Genomic DNA, 20,997 nt, shown 5'->3' with positions numbered 1-20,997 from the left:
GGGACCTCGCTCATCTTGTCCCCCGCACCCACGTATTTTTGGCAGCATCGGTTTCATTAAATAATTGCTCTAAACTCTGTCTAGAAGATTCCTAGTCTATGCCTATATATGAAATACAGATATTGTAAGGCAATCCGTCTGTAGTTACTTACAGTTTGTAGTCAGGCGTCACTTTTTCATAATTGCTGTAATAAGCTGAAAAATGTTCACAGAAGTATAAACTTCTAGAATTTTAGGAAGTAGCATTCAAATTTCGCACATCATGCTTGAACGCTCCAGGTATCTCCTTTGGTCTTCTCTGTTTTCTTTCAAACCTAAACATTCCAGCTATTACCTAAATATATCAAATTATGATTTCACATAAAATACTTCATGTGTAAACGCGATCAATAATGTTAATTTTACGGATGTTCTTTATTGTTTAGAATTTTCTGAGTTGTTAAAGATTTGTCTATGGTTTTAAAATCAAGCCAACAAAAGTCATGATTTAGACCCATAATCGCCTTCTCATCGTATCCAAAAATGTAAAAACAGAAAGGATCGTAAACAACATTGCTGGAATGCTGTAGTGACGTCACTGAACGCTTTCAGGTCCACTATGACTTCGGCCTCCGCAACATCCTCTCAGTCCTCCGGACCCTCGGGGCAGTCAAACGCGTCAACTCCAAAGACAACGAGAGCACCATCGTCATGCGCGTGCTCCGGGACATGAATCTCTCGAAGCTGATAGACGAGGATGAACCGCTCTTTATATCACTGGTCGCAGATTTGTTCCCTAACCAGGCGCTGGAGAAAACTACCTATCCCGAGTTGGAGGAAGCTATCAGGAAACAGGTCGACGAGACGGGGCTTATCTGCCATCCGCCGTGGATTCTCAAGATTATCCAGGTCAGTAGCTTTGACATGTGACATGCCCCGACCACAAAACACGTCCAAGGACACATTTATAAAATCCTCCCAAAAGGATCAGTGGAGTCTAAAGCACTTTCTAATCTCTATAACTATCATTAGTGAAAACTAAAGCAACTACTTATGTTATGAGAAAAGCTTGCCTTGAGAAGCTTTACAACCAACGGTCGTGACAAAACTTGCACTGTAGACAAGATACTATACTACATTTAAATAGAAATCATTCATGAAAATATAGATAACATTTTGTAACCTTTCTGTTTTCAGCTGTACGAGACGCAGCGTGTGCGTCACGGCATCATGACACTGGGGCCGCCCGGTGCCGGCAAGACGACCTGCATACACACCCTCATGAACGCTCTTACTGAGACTGAGAACCCGCACAGGTCAGTAATGTATGACGCAGCGTATACGTAATATAGTAAATAGCATCGTAAAATGACGTGAATATGCAATGAAGTCATACTCGTACTCCCCTTTCATTTCCAGGGAAATGCGTATGAACCCTAAAGCTATCACCGCCGCCCAGATGTTCGGCCGTCTCGACGTAGCCACCAACGACTGGACTGACGGCATCTTCTCGGCCCTATGGCGTAAGACCCTCAAGATGAAAGAAGGTGAACACGTATGGCTGGTCCTTGATGGGCCTGTGGACAGCATATGGATTGAGAACCTGAATTCCGTGCTGGATGATAATAAAACCTTGACATTGGCTAATGGTGATCGCCTGACCATGTCACCGACTTCTAAGATTCTGTTTGAGCCGGAGAATATTGATAATGCATCACCTGCTACTGTGTCGAGGAATGGTATGGTGTATATGAGTGCTTCGGGGCTGGACTGGGATCCAGGTAATATATATGACATTTCACTTGTCTGTTGAATCAATTTTAACTAAAATTGTTATAGTTTATTGTTCCTCTGCACAAATGTGCAAGTTAAAGAGAGTTTTCAAAAAAAATTACAAGAAATGGTTGAATGGAAAATTTTATTTCCGATATTGAAAATACTGTAAACTCTCCAAAATTATTCCATGTTTTGTAATTATGAACTATCCGATTGCACACTAGTAGTTTTATGTTTATTACATAAGTCGTAGGTACTTTTCGTTTTTTTTTTTGTATACGTTAAGGGAAAACTTTTATATTTTAGTTCTCCGTGCCTGGCTCAAGACGCGGTCAGAGAGAGAATTAGAAATATTTAGCACGCTTTTTGATCAGACATTTCCAAATGTGTACACGTGGTGTACTCAAAATCTGATCTTCAGCATGAGGGTACTTCAAAGTAATATCATACTGCAAATGCTCAGTCTCTTGGAGGGACTTGTTCCTCCACAGATAGAGGAAACTGAAGACCCGTCCGCAAGCAAATCAGTTAACGGTGATATTGACGATGAAGAGGAAAAAGAGAAAACTGAAGAGATCATACTCTTTACACCGGAACACTTGCACAAAGTATACGTATTCACATTAGTTTGGGGATTTGGTTCCCTTTTAGAAACCAAAGACAGAATACGATACGATGCGTTCTTAAAACAGAATTTTGCGGAAATTTTAGACATACCAAAACACCCTAATAATAAACCCTCGATTGTTTTCGACTTTTATGTAAAACACCCTGGCAAATGGGAACTCTGGGACGATTTAGTGACAAATTACCAATACCCGGACACAGCGTCACCAGATTATGCTAGTATTCTGGTCCCGATAGTAGACAACGTCAGAATAAACTACCTCATTCACTGCATAGCTAAACAAGGCAAAGCTGTGCTGTTAATTGGAGAACAAGGCACTGCAAAGACTGTCATGATGAAAGCCTACATGAAAAATACCAATCCAGAGCAGTTCATGGGTCGTTCTTTCAATTTCTCTTCAGCGACTAGTCCTTATCAGTTTCAAAAGACTATTGAAAGTTACGTTGAAAAACGTAGTGGTATGACATTTGGACCACCGGGGGGTAAGAAGATGTTAGTGTTTATTGACGACATAAATTTACCACAGATCAATGAGTGGGGTGATCAAATAACAAATGAAATTGTTAGGCAGACCATGAGTATGAGTGGATTCTACAGTCTGGAGAAGCCTGGAGACTTTACCACGGTTATTGATATACAGTTCCTTGGTGCTATGGGACAACCAGGTAATTTTATTTGTTTTATTGCTTATTATATTTCTTTGCATCAGTTGGACTTACAAAATTATATATTTCAGGTGGTGGTAGGAACGACATACCGTCTCGTTTGAAACGCCAGTTCGCAATATTCAACTGTCCTTTGCCTAATGACGATGCGATTGACAAAATTTTCAAAGTTATTGGTGAAGGTCATTACAACGCCAAGCGAGGATTTACTGTAGAAGTCCGCAACCTTATTAAAAAAGTGATTCCATTGACCAGAGAGCTGTGGATGAGAACGAGACTGAATCTTCTACCGACGCCGGCTAAGTTTCACTACGTGTTTTCTCTTCGAGATTTGTCCAGAGTGTGGCAGGGCATGGTTGGAACCTTACCTACTGTTATTGAATCAGAAAAATGTTTAATGTTGCTGTGGAAACATGAGTGTTCTAGAGTTTTCTCCGACAGATTCACACATCAAGTTGATAAAGATTGGTTTAACAAAGCTTTGTATGATACATCAGACGAAATATTAGGTGTAGAATACAAAAAGATGATGGAAAGTGAGCCTGTCTTTGTAGATTTTATGAGGTAGAGTAGTTTTCTAATAATTTGACATCATCAAGTAAAGTTTCAAAGCTACTTTATATTAATAAATTGATTTTTAGGGATGCACCGGAACCGACTGGTGAAGAAGGCGAAGATGCCGACATGGAGTTACCAAAAGTGTATGAACCCGTGTTTGAGTACAGTGAGCTCAGAGAAAGATTAGAGATGTTCCTGTCCCAGTTCAATGAAATGGTCCGCGGGTCGGGCATGGATTTAGTTTTTTTCCCCGATGCTATGCTCCATCTTGTGAAGATATCTAGGGTGATACGACATCCAAGAGGCAATGTGATGCTTGTTGGAGTTGGAGGTTCTGGAAAACAATCCTTGACGAAGCTATCTACTTTTATAGCTGGATACCGGTCTTTTCAAATCGCACTTACTAGATCGTACAATGTTGGTAACTTCCTTGAAGATTTGAAGCTACTTTATAGATCGTGTGGTGTTCAAGGGAAAGGAACAACATTCATCTTTACAGATTTGGATATAAAGGAAGAAGGATTCCTGGAATATTTGAACAATATTCTATCATCCGGTGTTATATCTAATTTGTTCACTAAAGACGAGCAGCAAGAAATTATTTCGGAACTCACGCCGATTATGAAACGGGAAAATCAAAAGAGAACTCTCAACAATGAATTAGTAATGGAATACTTTTTAAACAGGACATGCCAAAACCTGCATGTCGTATTATGTTTTTCACCGGTAAGTAAGAATTTAAATTAGATAGATATTCATTTATTCCCGTACTTATATACAATAGGTATTACATTTTTTTAACTCTGCCAACAGAATATGTTGTTTGTACAGTCAGCAGCAGAAGTTGCTAAGCGGGCGAGGTGCTCAAAATGACCTTGACGCAACTTTATTGTAAAGAGTAGTTGTATAACAAAATTGTTAATGGGTTTCAGGTTAGCGAAGCCTTTAGATACCGCGCACTTCGCTTCCCAGCGCTTATCTCCGGCTGCACCATAGACTGGTTCCAACCTTGGCCTAAGGATGCCCTTGTTTCTGTCGCTGACCACTTCTTAACAGAGTTTGAAATTGAATGTACAAAAGAAGTCAAAAAAGAGCTCGTCACCGTATTAGGAACCATTCAAGACGTCGTGTCGCAAGTGTCTGCAGAATATTTCCAAAGATTCCGCCGATCGTCACACGTTACTCCTAAATCGTATCTCAATTTTATTGGAGGATACAAAACAATTTATCAAATGAAGCAAAAAGAGCTGGGCGATGGTGCATTACGCATGGACACTGGATTAGAAAAACTTCGTGAAGCATCGATATCCGTTGAAGTTCTAAAAAAAGATTTGGCAGTAATGGAGCAGGATTTAGCATTGGCTTCTGAAAAAGCAGATCGTGTCCTCACCGAAGTCACAGAAAGAGCAATGCAAGCCGAAATAGTAAAGAATCAGGTGCAAATAGTAAAAGAAAAGGCAGAAGCCCTCGTAGCTTATATAGCTGAAGAAAAATTAAAAGCTGAAATTAAACTGGAGGCAGCTAAACCGGCGTTAGAAGAAGCTGAAGCTGCTCTTAACACTATAAAGCCAGCGCATATTGCCACGGTCAGAAAATTGGGTAGGCCACCGCATCTTATTATGAGGATCATGGATTGCGTATTGATATTGTTTCAGAGAAGATTACACCCGCTCATTCCTGATGTGGCTGCACCATGTCCAAAGCCTTCATGGGCAGAATCTCTCAAGGTAAAAGGCTAATAATACTCCCTATTACTATTGCGTGAAGTACTTAGTACGATTTTTGTGTTTGAAATTACATATTAGAAGGATGTATATGAATATTACTTATTATATTTTCAGATGATGGCCAGTACCACTTTCCTTCTACAACTCCAGAATTATCCTAAAGACATTATAAACAATGAGATGGTTGAACATTTGGTACCTTATTTCGAGATGGAGGATTACAACATGGACACGGCAAAGAGAGTTTGCGGTGACGTCGCCGGGTTGTTATCGTGGACAAAGGCTATGGCGTTCTTCCATAGTGTCAATAAGGAAGTACTGCCTTTAAAAGCAAATCTGCTACTTCAGGAAGCAAGATTAAAGGTGATTTTTACAAACATACTTTTATTCTGAGACGTCTTCACATTTTTCCCGTTTATAAGTTATATCTATACTTTTTCAGGTTGCAATGGAAGATTTGGCTTCCGCAGAAAGACAATTAGAGGAACGTGAAATGTCTCTTCGTAAAGTCAAAGAACAATATGAATCTGCTGTCTCTGAGAAACAGCAGTTAACGGATGCTGCTAACGTTTGCTTACGAAAAATGACTGCCGCTACTGCACTGATTAATGGATTAGGTGGAGAAAAGATCAGATGGACGCAACAGAGTAAGGATTTCAAAGAACAGTTGGGAAGACTGGTAGGTGATGTCGTCTTAGCGACAGGATTCCTTTCGTACTGTGGCCCTTACAATCAGGAATTTAGGAACAATTTACTAAATAACTGGATGGGGATATTAAAGAACAAACAGATACCCTTGACAGATAATTTAAATATAACTAATATGCTGGTTGAAAATGCTACAATATCTGAATGGACGCTGCAAGGCTTACCAAACGATGATTTATCAGTGCAGAATGCTCTTATTGTTACTAAATCTAGCTCTTACCCTTTATTAGTCGATCCACAGAGTCAGGGTAAGAACTGGATAAAAAACAAAGAAAGTACAAATGAATTACAAATTACTTCACTCAACCACAAGTATTTCAGAACGCATCTAGAGGACAGTCTGTCGCTAGGAAGACCATTGCTTATAGAAGATGTCGGCGTAGAGCTAGATCCAGTTATTGACAATGTGTTAGAGAAGAACTTTATTAAATCGGGTTCAATAGAGAAGGTAATCGTCGGTGATAAGGAATGCGATGTTATGCCTGGCTTTATGCTATATATAACAACAAAATTACCTAATCCCGCATATTCTCCTGAAATAAGTGCTAAGACATCGATAATTGATTTCACTGTTACTATGCGAGGTTTAGAAGATCAACTGTTAGGTCGTGTGATTTTAATGGAGAAATCAGATTTAGAAGAAGAAAGAGTGGCGCTTTTCGAATCCGTAATGAAGAATCAGCGCAGCATGAAAGAACTGGAAAGCAATCTGCTATGCCGACTCACATCATCTGAAGGCTCATTAGTAGATGACGAAGCCTTGATCCAAGTCTTGCAAGTAACTAAAACGACAGCAGAAGAAGTCAATGAAAAACTAAAAGTAGCAGAAGTTACAGAAAAGAAAATTATAAAAGCTCGCGAAGAGTTTAGAGCAGTTGCAGCAAGGGGCTCGATATTGTATTTCTTAATAGTAGAAATGAGCAATGTGAACATCATGTACCAGAACTCGTTAAAACAATTTTTGACAATATTCGACAATTCAATAACGAAGTCTACTAAAACCAATGTGACTGAGGAGCGTATTAATATAATACTGAAATACCTTACACATGAAGTGTGGGCATTTACATTGCGAAGCTTGTATGAACGTCACAAGGCTCTGTTCACGTTGATGCTGGCAATGAAAATCGATTGTCACCGTCAATTAATATCCCACGACGAATTCACGGCGTTTGTGAAAGGAGGCGCGTCACTGGATTTGAATGCAGTGACTCCGAAGCCTTTCAGATGGATTCTGGATATAACATGGCTGAATCTGGTGGAGATTAGTAAATTGAAGACTTTCTCTGACGTATTGCAAAAGGTATGTGTGTTTGGAAACAATAATTATATAGGTCATTTAAGAGAACATCGTTAGATCGACAATTTTGTATGGGTAGTCTGTCGGGTTAGCTTTAGCGACGAGGACTTTTATCTTATATTTACTTTAAGAGGAGGCCTGGATTGGGACACACAATCCAGTTGGTGATGATGTTGATGATGATGATAATGATGATGATTAGAAGAACTTTATTATTTTATCACCTATTTTAGATCTCATCTAACGAGAAAGAGTGGCGAGTCTGGTATGAAAAGGCGAAGCCAGAAGAAGAAACTATTCCCAGTGGTTACAACGACAGCCTCGATGTGTTCCGTAAGCTGCTGCTTATCCGCTCGTGGAGCCCTGATCGAACCCTGTCGCAGGCCAGGAAGTATATTGTCGGTAAGTATAAGTAGAAGAGGATGGACTTCCTCTAACAGAATCAGCTTTTCGGGCAAATCATTTCACCATTTTATAACGTATAACGGCACACCATTAAAAAGTCAGTAATTTTTGAATTAATACTGTTAGGAAATAGGATGCAATTTGTTGTTTTGAAATCGAAACAAATGCAACTCGTTTATTTAATACTAATACCTATTAGGACTGTGGGACACGAGAGAATATTACAAAAGCTCTTGTTTACTATATGTAATATTCCTGTATATAATTAACGTGATAGCCATAAATACTAATGCCATAAATTGAATTGAATTTTAACCCTTGCTCTAGTTTGACTTGATACATTCGGCAACATTCATGATGATTTGAGTAATGGATGGATGCTTACTTGTTATTATTTACATTGTATTCTAGATTCCCTCGGCCCGGAGTACGGCGAGGGCTGCATTTTGAATCTTGAAGCGACCTGGGAAGAATCAGAACCACGTACACCACTCATTTGCATCCTGTCTATTGGCTCTGATCCCTCCGCGCAGATCGCATCACTGGCCAAGTCTAAGGAAATTCGTAAGAAATTTGGCTTAGCTATAATATTCTAGCTAGAATAAGAACCGTCCAAATCCAGACAACCGAGCCGCTAAAGTCTTATTCGTCTCTTTATATCTCATCAGCGTTTCTAAACGAGCTATCAGTCTTTCATTAATATACCTACATATTTCATCTCCAAAATTATATCAAAACATTTTGCGGTCCTACCTTGCTTATAAAAACTTCTCCTCTTCCAGAAATAAAAGCCGTGTCGATGGGTCAGGGTCAAGAAATCGTCGCAAGAAAAATGATATCAGACTCAATGAACGAAGGGGGCTGGGTACTTCTACAAAATATCCACTTGTCCCTTCCATTCTGTGTAGAAGCCATGGATGCTTTAATAGAAACTGAACATGTACAGGAATCTTTTAGGCTGTGGCTCACAACTGAAGTTCACACGGAGTTCCCGATAGGTCTACTGCAAATGGCCATTAAATTCACCAATGAACCTCCTCAAGGCATCAGAGCTAGCATGAAAAGAACTTACCAAAACATCACTCAAGATACGTTAGATTACTCATCTTTATCCCAATGGCCACCGCTGTTATATGCAGTTGCTTTCCTACACACTATAGTGCAAGAACGACGAAAGTTCGGGCCTCTAGGATGGAATATTCCCTACGAGTTCAATCAAGCCGATTACGCAGCCAGCGTGCAGTTTATACAAAACCATCTCGACGATATCGACCCTAAAAAAGGTATATCTTGGCCAACAATCTGTTACATGCTTGGGGAAGTCCAATATGGCGGTCGTGTCACTGATGACTTCGACAAACGCCTTTTGACGACTTTCACAAACGTGTGGTTCTGTGATGTACTGCTACGACCGGGTTTTGAATTCTATAAGGGTTACAAAGTGCCACAGACAAGGAATCTCTCTGGCTATATTGATTATATCAATCAGCTTCCATTGACTGATACTCCCGAAGTATTCGGTCTTCACGGGAACGCTGACATTACGTATCAGATCAATAGTGCTAAAGATATACTGGACACTATATTGAGCGTGCAACCGAAAGAAGGTGGCAGCCAAGGTGGCGAGACAAGAGAAAGTATCGTGTACAGGCTAGCTGAAGACATGTTGGAAAAATTACCAAAACAATACGTGAGTTTTGAAGTTAGAGAAGCTTTAGTGAAAATGGGTGCTTTTTTGCCAATGAATATCTTTTTAAGGTAAGTCTGAGCCGGTCAAAGTGTTGTCAACCAACATTTTATTTAAAATATTTCACTTTTTAAACACTAATGGTTTTTAACTATTGTGGCAGCAATTTTATGATTACGCTGTACTTTTATCTCAGGTCAGGTCTTCATTCTCGAATAAGTGAAATTAATCTAACTATAAGACCGAGCTTCCCTTCCTTTTTATGGGTGATCTAGGTGTTGATGTGTGGTTAGGGTTAGATGATTTAATCAAGTAACCTAACCTAAAAACCAATCAATCAAACAATCCTAAGCATCATCGTCTGATGCCAAAGCGTAAGGTCTTTTATTTTTGTGCAATTATATAAGTTGAGCTAAAATAATTAATATGTTTCAGACAAGAGATCGACCGCATCCAGCGAGTGATCAAGTCAGTGCAGTCAACTCTGTGCAACCTGAAGCTAGCCATCGACGGGACCATAGTGATGAGTCAGGGGCTGCGCGAGAGTCTTGACGCTATGTATGATGCGAGGATACCGCAGAATTGGCTCAAGGTAACTATCATGGCTCCTCTAAACGATGGCCCAGCGCCGGCCACTCCAAGGGACGCATTTATGCGTTAGAGGGAGCAAGTGATATTGCTATTTCATTCTACCGTGTGGCTGCGTCTCTTGGAATAGCCGGCGCTGGCCCTTAGTGTAGAGGAGCCATCGAATATTGCTGGATGTGTCTGCAGTTGACGGCCAGTAGACGAGTTTATCATTTGTAAACTCATGGAATGACCATATCAAGTATACATATCCAACATTTCCAACAAGTCACCATATAAGTATTAATTTTGAGCTTTTTTAATTGGTAAATAATTACTAAATGGGATACTGAGATAGTTCTCGACGAAATTAGGTTACAATACAAGTTGAGACTAAAGTGTTGGCTTGTTACGAGAATATGTTAAAGTTATTATAATATATATTTTACTACATTCACAATATATTTTTTCGCATTATAGGTATCATGGGAGTCAGCAACGCTAGGTTTCTGGTACACAGAGTTATTGGAGCGGGAGCATCAGTACCGTGTGTGGCTGCGTAACGGCCGCCCCACCGCCTTCTGGATGACCGGCTTCTTTAACCCCCAGGGTTTCCTCACCGCTATGAGACAGGTAGAGAACATTTTACAACAACAACTACACGTTATCGTGAAATTTTGACACCCTTGCATTAAACTTGCTATAAATTTCGACTTTAACCAGTTGGTATCGTCTTGGGTCGTCCCATTCGTTTTTCGTCAAGTTCTTAAATTAGTCCTATTCTGCTTTCGTCACTCATTCTATATTGAAAACCACCGACGATTGTGAAGAATGTAGAATGAGTGACGAAAGCAGAATAGGACTAATTTATGAACTTGACGAAAAACAAATGGGACGACCCAAGACGATACCAACCAGTGAAATAGGAGTTCTAATTTTAATTTGGAAACTGGTAAAACAAAATCATAGTTTGAAAGCTTTAGTGCGAACTCAATCTCAACCGTAAATACAGTATTCCGTTTCAAAACGGAATACGAGTACAGCTTGGCAAAAAAGAGTAGAAATTAAAAAGTGGCAACACTGTAGTATCGTCCCTTTTAAACCAATATGTATAAGAAAACGGGACGGCACTACGGTGTTGCCACTTTTTAATTTCTACTCTTTTTTGCCAAGCTGTAGATATTCGAAAATTTAATTTGGCAGGAGGTGACTCGAAGTCACAAAGGGTGGGCGCTGGACTCCGTGGTGCTGCAGAACCACATCACAAAGCTGAACCGGGAGGACGTCCACGAGGGCCCGGCCGAAGGAGTTTACGTACACGGACTGTTTCTTGAAGGTATACGAGTAATTGAAGGGATGTTTACAAAAACAACATAACTGACTATGACTACACTGGTTGACACCTGAAACTATTAACAATGTTCTTAAAAAAGTGTCAACCGCTCTAAGCAGTTATGTTTTTTTTTGTAAACATCCCTTCAATTGTTGTTTGACTATAGTTTTTAGGTTAAATTCCATCCAACATACTCAAATATCTTCAAGTATCAGAAAAGAAACTAGCTCGTTATAGTAATCATTTTTAATGCTTTGGTGAAATAACTCAGTATCCTAGCTCTATCTTAAGCTTCTCACTGAATTCGGTATCGTCTTGGGTCGTCCCATTCGTTTTTCTAAATTAGTCCTATTCTGCTTTCGTCACCCATTCTACATTCGTCACATTCGTCGGTGGCTTTCAATATAGAATGCGTGACGAAAGCAGAGTATAGGACTAATTTAAGAACTTGACGAAAAACGAATGGGCCGACCCAAGACGATACCCTGAATTCCATATAATATCTTCCAGGCGCATCCTTGGACAGAAAGTCGGGGAAGCTAATCGAATCAAAACCCAAAGTCCTGTACGAGCAAATGCCGATCATCTACATCTTCGCCATCAACACCACAGCTGGCAAGGATCCCAGGCTCTACGAGTGCCCCATCTATCGGAAACCCCAACGAACTGATGCTAAATACGTGGGCTCTATAGATTTCGAGACAGACAGCAATCCGAGGCATTGGGCGTTGAGGGGAGTGGCGCTGCTGTGCGATATTAAGTAAATAAAGGTGTTTACTGTGGAACTGGCTTTTTCTTTTCATCAGTATAGTTGGACAAACCGATTTGTCAGTCAGTAAGAACCAGGAAAACTATACTCATCCTTTTGTTTTGGGTGCTAGTACTAGTGTAAAACAAAGATAGTATTATGATTATCTGTGTCTCTGGTTGAGACAGGCCTTTGACCAATGGCAAACTATAAATGGACCACAGGGAATCTTTCCTGATTGTAGGCCTATCATAAAGAGCAAAATCTTTGGCTGTATCTGGGTCAAACACATTTCTGAAAAAGGTCACTTCTGTGGACACAATATCAAAAGTTGATAGCCCATTTAAGTCACGTTTTTCTTATTTGCGTCAAGTACTTACTAAAAATATAACCGCCCGATAGTACCACAAGGGTGTAAGGGTGCAGTTCAATGAATAACTTATTCACCTCAGCAGCTCGAACAAGGTTACTTTGCTTCTAATATAAAGAGTGAGCAAAATGCGAGTTTGCTCACTGAGTGACACAAAACTACATTCATCAAGTGACCTTTATAGTCAAAAATATCATGTCACCATGGGAGGTCTAATCGAGTGAATCTAATTTAGAATCTTGAGCGTAGTAAGGGACTCAAAATAAGCACTCGAAGAGCTATCAAACTTTGATATTTTGTTGTACAAATAACTATTGATTCTCTTAAACTTTACGATGTCTACAGGAATGTGTATGACCCACTTATTCTACTAAGATTCGCAATATTTAAATAACAAACCACGATAAAACCATTGAAACAAGAACAAACAAAAACAAGAATAAATGTAATTTATTTCTTCTTTCTAATACAAAAATTATAATACATGGACATTAAAATGCATTATCAGACGTCAGTCAAACATCACCTGTTAAAATCACCAGCTGTCTCTATATCACCCAACGGCACAGGGCAAACTATTTACATCAAATGATCGTCAATGGGTCTTTTTAATTTTATATTTTAGATTTACATGTTTGTATTACATTTTTCGTTTAAACTTGCCCCACATCGCATAACACTACAGGCGTAGCGCATAATTGTATTCCACCGTATTTTCTAGGAAGCGTTTGTCATGCTACTTCAGTCAACGTCAGTACTTTTTGTACCGAGACTGGCTGAAATAGCAAGACACGTTCGTACGTTTCCGTGAAAATATGAAGGAAAATAATTATGCACCACATCTGTAATATAATTGACATTATGTCAAATATATGCTCGGCAGATTTACCCGTCAAACATAACATTTCAGAAAGCAAATAGGGACAACTTTTTCAGGGTTATTAAATTTTTTGTACCAAACATTATTTCTAGGAACTCTAGGAAGATTGTATTTCAAATTGAAAATTGTATTTTTAGTGCGTAGCATGCAGTTAAAAACAGACTTCTAAAAATGACGTATATTTGTTATAATATATAATATATTTGTGTAATAAGTTCAGAGAAAAAAGTTCAGCACAATAAAATGCCCTGACTAGGAGCGCAGAGTTTAAAGGAGTTTCTTAATTTCGTCATAAAGGATCAACACCAAAGCGCCTCCCGTGCCTCTGAGGACATTGGAGAACGCGCCTTTGAAGAAGGCCTTGGGGCCCTCAGTCTTGAGTATTACAGTCCAACAGTGGGCCGTGCTCTTGTAAGTGCGCTCGTGCACCGGCCGGCCGGACTGCATCATCATTCGTCTGCGCACCGTGTCCAGTGGGTACGAGAGGATACCGGCTACTGTTGTTACCGTCTGTAATAAAAGAACAACATGCGGACTTTAGGAAGACGGAACATTCTCCGAAATCGTCCAAGCTGTATTGAGTTTCGTCGGGTAGTTAGTAGGGTGGCACTATAGTTATTGGCCACTACATAGTAATTCACCACTCCTAACAAATCAGAAAATAACAAACCAATTAAAGCCTTTGTTTAACCCTCTTGCTTTGAAACCCTCACAACGCTGAAGAATCCATTTATCGAAGAATCTTTCGCTTGCTCGGGTATCAATATTAGCACGAGCGGTTAAACATGGGTTAAACAACAACTTTGCCCCCTTGTAAAACAAATAACTTGTAAAACTAAAATTGTTTCGTTTTCTACAAACGATTGGTCTCGGCTAAGCCGAGGTGGTCTTTTGTAAGTGCAGAATGTTGTGCCGTATAGTCCAAATGATAGTCACGTGGTTTGTTGTGACTGATCAGCCAGATCAGCCTATGATTTAATAAAAAATATTTACTAGAGATGCAACGGATAGTTGTTTGGCCGGATACCGGATACAGATATTCGGCCTGATCATCGGCCGAACAATCGGTCTCCCGCCGCCGAATATTCGGCCGGTGGAAATATACATACATTTCGGAATTTTCAGGTGCGCATTGTGTAGGTTTCACCTGTTGCTTAGTGAACGTTCGAGCGGACACATTTCTTTTTTCTAGGTTAGAAAAGAGTGCGTGTGCAAGTCAGTGGAATGTTTAAATTGTTTTAAAATAATGAACAAGTACGATTAACACCGTGACTGTTTCTTAAATCCAATTTGTTTACTCCGAAATCAAGCAATGTTACTATCCGGTATCCTGCCGGATAGTAGGTTAGTATATATATGGTATCCGGCCGGATAATAAGTTATTATATTAGATATTAAAATAATGTCCTGATAGGCCGGATACCGGATAGTAACCGAATATCCGGTGCACCTCTAATATTTACGTACCTGCGCAATAAACCAGGATAGAAGGAGCGGGGTGTTCTTAGGGTCGGGCAGGAGGCCGCGGGCCGTGTCATAAAACCCGAAGTAGGCGGCTCTGTACAGACAGAGATTACATTAAAAAGATAACACATTAAAACTGTTCTCAAAAAGCCGGAGCTTTGCTTGCCTCCCAAGAATGCAAAACCAGCGTCCATGTGCTAAAATTAAGTTCTAGGTAGTAAGACTAGTAAGGGACCAGGCTAAGGGTTATACACGGTGTAACATGAGGAAACCGAATAATTTTAACAGTGGGCCTGGTCATATTTAGAGACAAAAATGTCTTAGTTATAAACTTTTTTGAAATTCGCCTAGTTACAGAGTTAATACGAATAAAAAAACATCTAGTTATTATTGTTATGTAGTGCATATATGAGTCGCTTAACTTCAAACACGGGTAAATCCATCTGTCAGATTATGCGATTTTGGTATTAAGATAAGGTAATAGGGTAGATATTTGTTGAGAGGGTCGAATGGATTTACCCGGGTTTGAAGTTAAGCGACACATGCAATGCTCGCCTTCGAGTAACACCACTAACACCTCTGCCGAAGCATAAGCGTGCAAGATTTGTCTTTGACGTGTGTCATTTTCTATGTATTTGTGTCGTCATTACTTGCAAATTGGATTTTGTATGTAGTGAGTGAGAAGTTCGACTGTGTGCAAAAAATGACAGAATGATTTGTACGGAAAGGTATCGCTTGGGGTCCTCCCTTCCAGCATGTCGGAAGCCAGTGTTGCTCGAAGTTATAAGCAGACGAAGTCTGGAAATATATATAATTCTGGAGAGTGCGCACAAGAGCTGCATGACCTGATCCCACCATCCCCTTTCGATCATCGGACGTCCAGGCGCGGGGAGCGAATGCACCCGTTCGTGGTTAATATTCCATTTGACCGCACAAAACGATTTGCCTCGTCTTTTTTGGTAAGGACGGCTAAGGAATGGAATGCGCTCCCGTCATCTGTATTCCCTGAGAAATAACCTCGGTCTCTTTAAAGTTAGAGTGAATGGGCTATTACTGAACCGGTGAGCTCCATCTTAGGCTCTGTCTTCACTTTCCATGAGGTGTGATTAGAGCCAATCGCCGATTAGTTTTTAATAAAAAAAAATACCTGTATATAATGATGCCCTGGACAGAGACAATGAACCCTCTGTACAGACCGAGCGGTCCATCAGATTTCACGGTCTTTGCCAGACAGTCGATGAGACCGTTAAACTCCTTATCCTTGCCTTTGCCAATATCCGCTCCTAACCTGGCGGTGAATTGCAAAGTATATGTTAGAAAATCTGATTCAGACCCTATTGCTAGTCTGAAAGTTAAGGCACAGAATAAATAATAGTACTGCCGTACAGAAAGGAAACTTCCTACAAAACCGAAGTTTGACAGCGGTTCAGGGTCGAATCATGCTATCCCTTTCTAATATATGGCACTCTCCCTTTCGGTTGTTTAGGGCTATCAAAATTCAAGTGATTATCTTATCTGTGGTCGTGCACGCAAAAGAAAGTCAAGTGATGCCAACCCTAATAATTGCTCGGAGCAATGCTGAGTCGAGCGGAGCCGGGTTTAGCTGAAGTCAAGAGTTTCGCACCCCTGGTTAAGGGTAGTGGCAAAAAAAGTTAGAGTTGAGGTGAACCTAAACTGAAATAGATAACTTTACGAAAGACCTGGGTTCGGACCAGGCCGCGTAGCCAAGATGCCGATCTCTAACGCTCCGTAGCGATCGACACGCAACTGTCACTGTCGCACTAATATGGAAGTGTGATAGAGAGACATAATGGTTTTCGTTGTCGAAGCGATAGCGATTGTAACCTTGGCTAGGCCGGCTGCGTCTTCTAAATTCGCGGCAGACGTCATATCGGTCGTAATTTCTCGACTGTATCGTGAGGCTAAGGGCCACTTGCAAAGTTATCATGGTTACCAGTACAATTTGACACTTGGCTTTAGGTTTAACCGGTTAACCTCGGGTTAGTCCGATGTTGCAAGTGGCCTTAAGGGGCTATTCATAAATTACGTCATTTCAATGTAATCTGGACATCGGATGATGGTACCATGAAGTAGGAGGAAATCGGAGTATTATTTTTGGATGAAATCATCAAAAACAGATGACGTCATTTATGGACAGCCCCTAAGAGTCTTTAACCATACTTCCAAGAGCGAGCAGTAGGTACGGAATAACGGTATAGCGAGAGAGATTGGTCGATATTTAATAAAATAATTTGATTATAGTCGTTGTACAAACCTGGTCCTAGCGTAATCCAGAGGGTAGACAAAGCACAGAGAAGTCGCGCCAGCGGCGCCTCCCGAAGCTAAGTTCCCGGCGAAATGTTTCCAGAAATTCTTGTTCTTGTCTATACCGGCCAAGAACAGGTTCTTGTACCTATGGAAGATGTCACATGATAATTTCCCCTAGACTCAAATTGTCTCTACACCAAATTGTCCAAATTTAATCGAAGACTGACAGATGACTTGATTTTGCATTTATAATTGGCTAACCGAGTGCGGCACGGGCCCTGAGTCTCCGTTTTTGCTTTGACAAAAATGCGTTCGTGTCCTGAGAGCCAACCACGAACCACGTTCGACGTGTTGCCTCTCTGTCACACTTACGTACGAATTTATAAGTGCGACAGAGAGAGAGAGAAAGACCCTCAGCTGTTTTCTAGGTATCGTCTTCAGTCGTCCCATTCGTTTTTCGTCAAGTTCTTAAATTAGTCCTATTCTGCTTTCGTCACTCATTCTACATGCGTCACAGTCGTCACTGGCTTTCAATGTAGAATGAGTGACGAAAGCAGAATAGGACTAATTTAAGAACTTGACGAAAAACGAATGGGACGACCCAAGACGATACCGTTTTCTACAGGTCGATTTCTCAACCGACTCTCGGCAAATTTTATTCTGAGCAGTTTTTGCCGATTAAGTTTTTTAAATGTTTTAAAACGGTGGAGCTATGGGGGTTGATAGACTCGCTAGGTCCACAGCTCACAGTGCCGCTACAGCATTGATGATTATTAGTAAACAATGTAAACATACTTATCCTTGAAGGCGAAGTTGAGCGCCTGCGTGGGGAAGTACCGGATGACGTTGGCGAGGTTCCCACGCCAAAAGGCGGCGAGGCCCTGCTCTTTAGGGATACGGACCAAAGCGTCCATTATACCTGTAGGGAGAATGTCACATTCACTGCGTGCTTTTAAAACATTAAGGATGGTTTTAGTGCCACGCTGAGCGTCTGCGCTGATGATTTAGGATGTTCTTGAAGAGTTTTATAATAACGCTGACAGCAGAAAGCTGACGACCAACAGTACTGACGCAACAGTACTGCGTGAATCCCTAGGCTAGTCCCAAAGAAAAGCGAAAACGTTGCCGTCCAAAGCAGACCTGGCTAATTGGCTATGCAGACTATTTTCAAGACTTGAAGCGAACTCAAGCACGATGCTCAAGATCGATTCAGATAACGTCACACTGTGGACAGTACCGTCTTTACCATAAGCCACACGGGGCCCGTGCCCAGGGCCTCCATCCTCAGGGGGCCCGAAGGACAGTAACAGTATATTTAATTACCCATAACATAATAAATAGAAGATCATAATAGAAAAATGTTAGTTTTATTCGCTTTCCTTACTTTCCAAAATGGCCTAAATTCTTATGGGTATCGTCTTGGGTCGTCCCATTCGTTTTTCGTCAATTTCTTAAATTAGTCCTATTCTACTTTCGTCACTCATTCTACATTGAAAGCCACTGACGATTGTGACGAATGTAGCATGAGTGATGAAAGCAGAATAGGACTAATTTAAGAACTTGACGAAAAACGAAGGGGACGACCCAAGACGATACCTTCTTATGTGCCCAAGGGCCCCAGGATAGTTTAAGATAGCCCTGGCTGTGGACTCCCTCGGGCCCATCTAGGGGATACAGGACAGTAAAGTAAATTTCTAATTTAGTATTGAAATATTGACCTTTGTAACGATCCTTCTCCGCAATCTGCTTGGAGATGTGCTGCACCTGCAACAGCAGCTTCACCCGCTCAATCGGAGCCATAGCTGTCTTCGACACCGCTGCTGATACCCCACCAGCGACAAAGTCTTTTATGAACGCCGCGGTACCAGTTTCTTTTTCTTTTTTACCTTTACCTTCTTTACCTTTGTCACCCATGGTGCTTGTATCTACTTTATACACTAGCCTGAAAGGACGATATTATGTATAATCAAAGTTTTTGGCAAAAAAACACATTTGTTGTTTTATCACAGAGTTAAATTCCTAGCCACCCCCTGTCTCCATCATCAGATCAGCTCGACGGTACTATAATATTGGTTATGGTTTCATTTTTATCGGCTGTCACCATGACTGACATGTTTTAACAAGTATGAAACTGACAAAACTCAACAGGCGATAAAAACGCGACCGTACCATAATAATTTTAAGACTAACCGAGTACAACATATACTTATTGTATATGATTAACCATTAGGATAGAGTCTAATAATCGTCGTCGTTGTGATAGAGTCGTGGAAAATATGTATAGGTACCTTCCACGACTCTTTTCTTTCCGTACAGACTAGTCTATATTAATTAAAATGAATTCCCATTCTTCACAAGAAGTAGGTAGAAGAAGTTAAGTAGGTAATTAAGCATCACTTACTAACTCTTGATCACACTATTCCAATGTTATTTTGATCATCCATCTTCTAGTATTCAAATTCACAACTCTTAACAAAATTTTGCAGTTTTCTGTTGTGAAATAAGATAATTTTTATAACAAATTGACTTTTGATTGACTTTGAGACTTTGTTACAAAAGACGTGCGACTTTCTGTCAAATTTTCTTTCAAGTGGTTTAATTTTTTTGGGGTTTCTTTGAATTTAGAATAATGATGTAAAGGCAGGGACACACTTATCCCACGTACGCAACGTAGAGTCAGACCAAGAATCTCGGAGTAATTAAGAATGGAGCCGCCATTAACAGGCATTCCCCTCTGTCGAAAATAGGCGGCCAATGGTCAACCATATGTATGGACTGACGTTTATCTGACATGACGTACCTATACAATTGATGTGCCCCTCCCCCGCAAAAAACGACAGACTATTTTGTACCGAAAATTTTAGACATGGCGTCTCCGTTGTTAATTACTCCGAGCCAAGAATAGTCTGCAGCGGATTTGATAGCCCACGCATTGAAAGTGTTATTTTAAACGTCAAACTTCTATGAAATTATGACGTATAAATGACACTTGCACTGCGTGAGCTATCAAATCCGCTGCAGACTTTTTTTGGTCCGACTTTATGTTCTGAACTCTGAAATGTGTATCCTTAGAAACATACTTGTCATGAGTATTATATTCTTTGCTTGTAATACGCAACGCAACGCATGGGATAAGTGTGACCCGAGCTTATTAGATGTAAAGACAATGAATTATTGATATTTATGATCAAAGTATATAGATGGTCAAGCAAATCTCGTCAGTAGAAAAGGGCGCGACATTTTCTATCAGACGATATCCCTTCGCGCCTACATTTTTCTGCCGCCTTTTACTACTGACAAGATCTGCATGACCATTGACCAACTATAATACTTGCGATTATTAAAGTAAAATGTATTCATTTATGACTGTACGGGCACTGCAAACCAAAGAGTAGTTATAAGCTGCAAACCAAGCTTCGAAGTATGGAAGGTAGAGGTAAGGAAAACAATCTTCATATATTAAAAAGTGTCCCTCAAAAACATTAAACCACTGTGCATCGCGAAACAATTTTTGACGGTAACTAGCCTTGTCGGTAGTGATCCCACTTATGAAGCAGGAGGTCCCGGGTTCGAATCCCGATAAGAGCATTTATTAGCTTTTTTCGTATTTATAAGTATTTATATATCAGTATATTACTTCTACACTCCATACTTCGAAGGAGAAATGCTATGACGCCTATGACAGTTGGTGAAAAACAAGTGCGAGTCGGACTCGCGCACGAAGGGTTCCGTACCAGAATGCAAAAAAAAAACAAACAAAACGGTCACCCATCCAAGTACTGACCCCGCCCGACGTAGCTTAACTTCGGTCAAAAATCACGTTTGTTGTATGGGAGCCCCACTTAAATCTTTATTTTATTCTGTTTTTAGTATTTGTTGTTATAGCGGCAACAGAAATACATCATCTGTGAAAATTTCAACTGTCTAGCTATCA

The 20,997-nt window shown here is 40.4% G+C and overlaps 2 protein-coding genes across 2 annotated transcripts in view; one reads left to right on the top strand and one right to left on the bottom strand.

Moving 5' to 3' along the window:
• Positions 1-12,097, top strand: part of LOC134678764 (dynein axonemal heavy chain 5) — a 77,289-nt gene extending 65,192 nt beyond the window's left edge. The window contains exons 35-50 of the mRNA XM_063537462.1: positions 592-888; positions 1,177-1,295; positions 1,399-1,760; positions 2,062-3,048; positions 3,120-3,612; positions 3,690-4,332; positions 4,539-5,333; positions 5,448-5,696; positions 5,776-7,344; positions 7,575-7,743; positions 8,158-8,310; positions 8,529-9,504; positions 9,869-10,025; positions 10,481-10,633; positions 11,204-11,336; positions 11,844-12,097. Of these exons, the coding sequence (XP_063393532.1) occupies positions 592-888; positions 1,177-1,295; positions 1,399-1,760; positions 2,062-3,048; positions 3,120-3,612; positions 3,690-4,332; positions 4,539-5,333; positions 5,448-5,696; positions 5,776-7,344; positions 7,575-7,743; positions 8,158-8,310; positions 8,529-9,504; positions 9,869-10,025; positions 10,481-10,633; positions 11,204-11,336; positions 11,844-12,097 (7,509 nt within the window). The remainder of the gene's footprint in view (positions 1-591; positions 889-1,176; positions 1,296-1,398; positions 1,761-2,061; positions 3,049-3,119; positions 3,613-3,689; positions 4,333-4,538; positions 5,334-5,447; positions 5,697-5,775; positions 7,345-7,574; positions 7,744-8,157; positions 8,311-8,528; positions 9,505-9,868; positions 10,026-10,480; positions 10,634-11,203; positions 11,337-11,843) is intronic.
• A 1,480-nt stretch (positions 12,098-13,577) lies between these two features.
• On the bottom strand, positions 13,578-18,977 carry LOC134678751 (ADP,ATP carrier protein 2-like). Its single transcript, XM_063537446.1, has 6 exons — positions 18,782-18,977; positions 17,859-17,982; positions 17,071-17,208; positions 15,943-16,083; positions 14,799-14,889; positions 13,578-13,841 (listed from the first exon to the last, which is right to left on the bottom strand). Exons 1-6 carry the CDS (start codon positions 18,975-18,977, stop codon positions 13,599-13,601), a joined length of 933 nt encoding a protein of 310 aa, XP_063393516.1. The 3' UTR covers positions 13,578-13,598.
• Positions 18,978-20,997: the final 2,020 nt, after the last annotated feature.

The sequence above is a fragment of the Cydia fagiglandana genome, chromosome Z (genome assembly GCF_963556715.1).
Source record: "Cydia fagiglandana chromosome Z, ilCydFagi1.1, whole genome shotgun sequence".
NCBI classification, from domain to species: domain Eukaryota; kingdom Metazoa; phylum Arthropoda; class Insecta; order Lepidoptera; family Tortricidae; genus Cydia; species Cydia fagiglandana.
Note: the sequence above shows the minus strand (reverse complement) of the source record. Positions and strands in the feature narration are given on the sequence as shown.

What these genes read in the sequence shown, in the direction of transcription:
- LOC134678751 (XM_063537446.1), bottom strand. Translation starts at nt 18,977, where the DNA reads ATGGGTGACAAAGGTAAAGAAGGTAAAGGTAAAAAAGAAAAAGAAACT. An exon ending in AACTTCGCCTTCAAGGATAA is followed by an intron (nt 17,209 to 17,858) that starts GTATGTTTACAT and finishes CATCTTCCATAG; the next exon opens with GTACAAGAACCTGTTCTTGG. An exon ending in CAGGGCATCATTATATACAG is followed by an intron (nt 14,890 to 15,942) that starts GTATTTTTTTTT and finishes CTGTCTGTACAG; the next exon opens with AGCCGCCTACTTCGGGTTTT.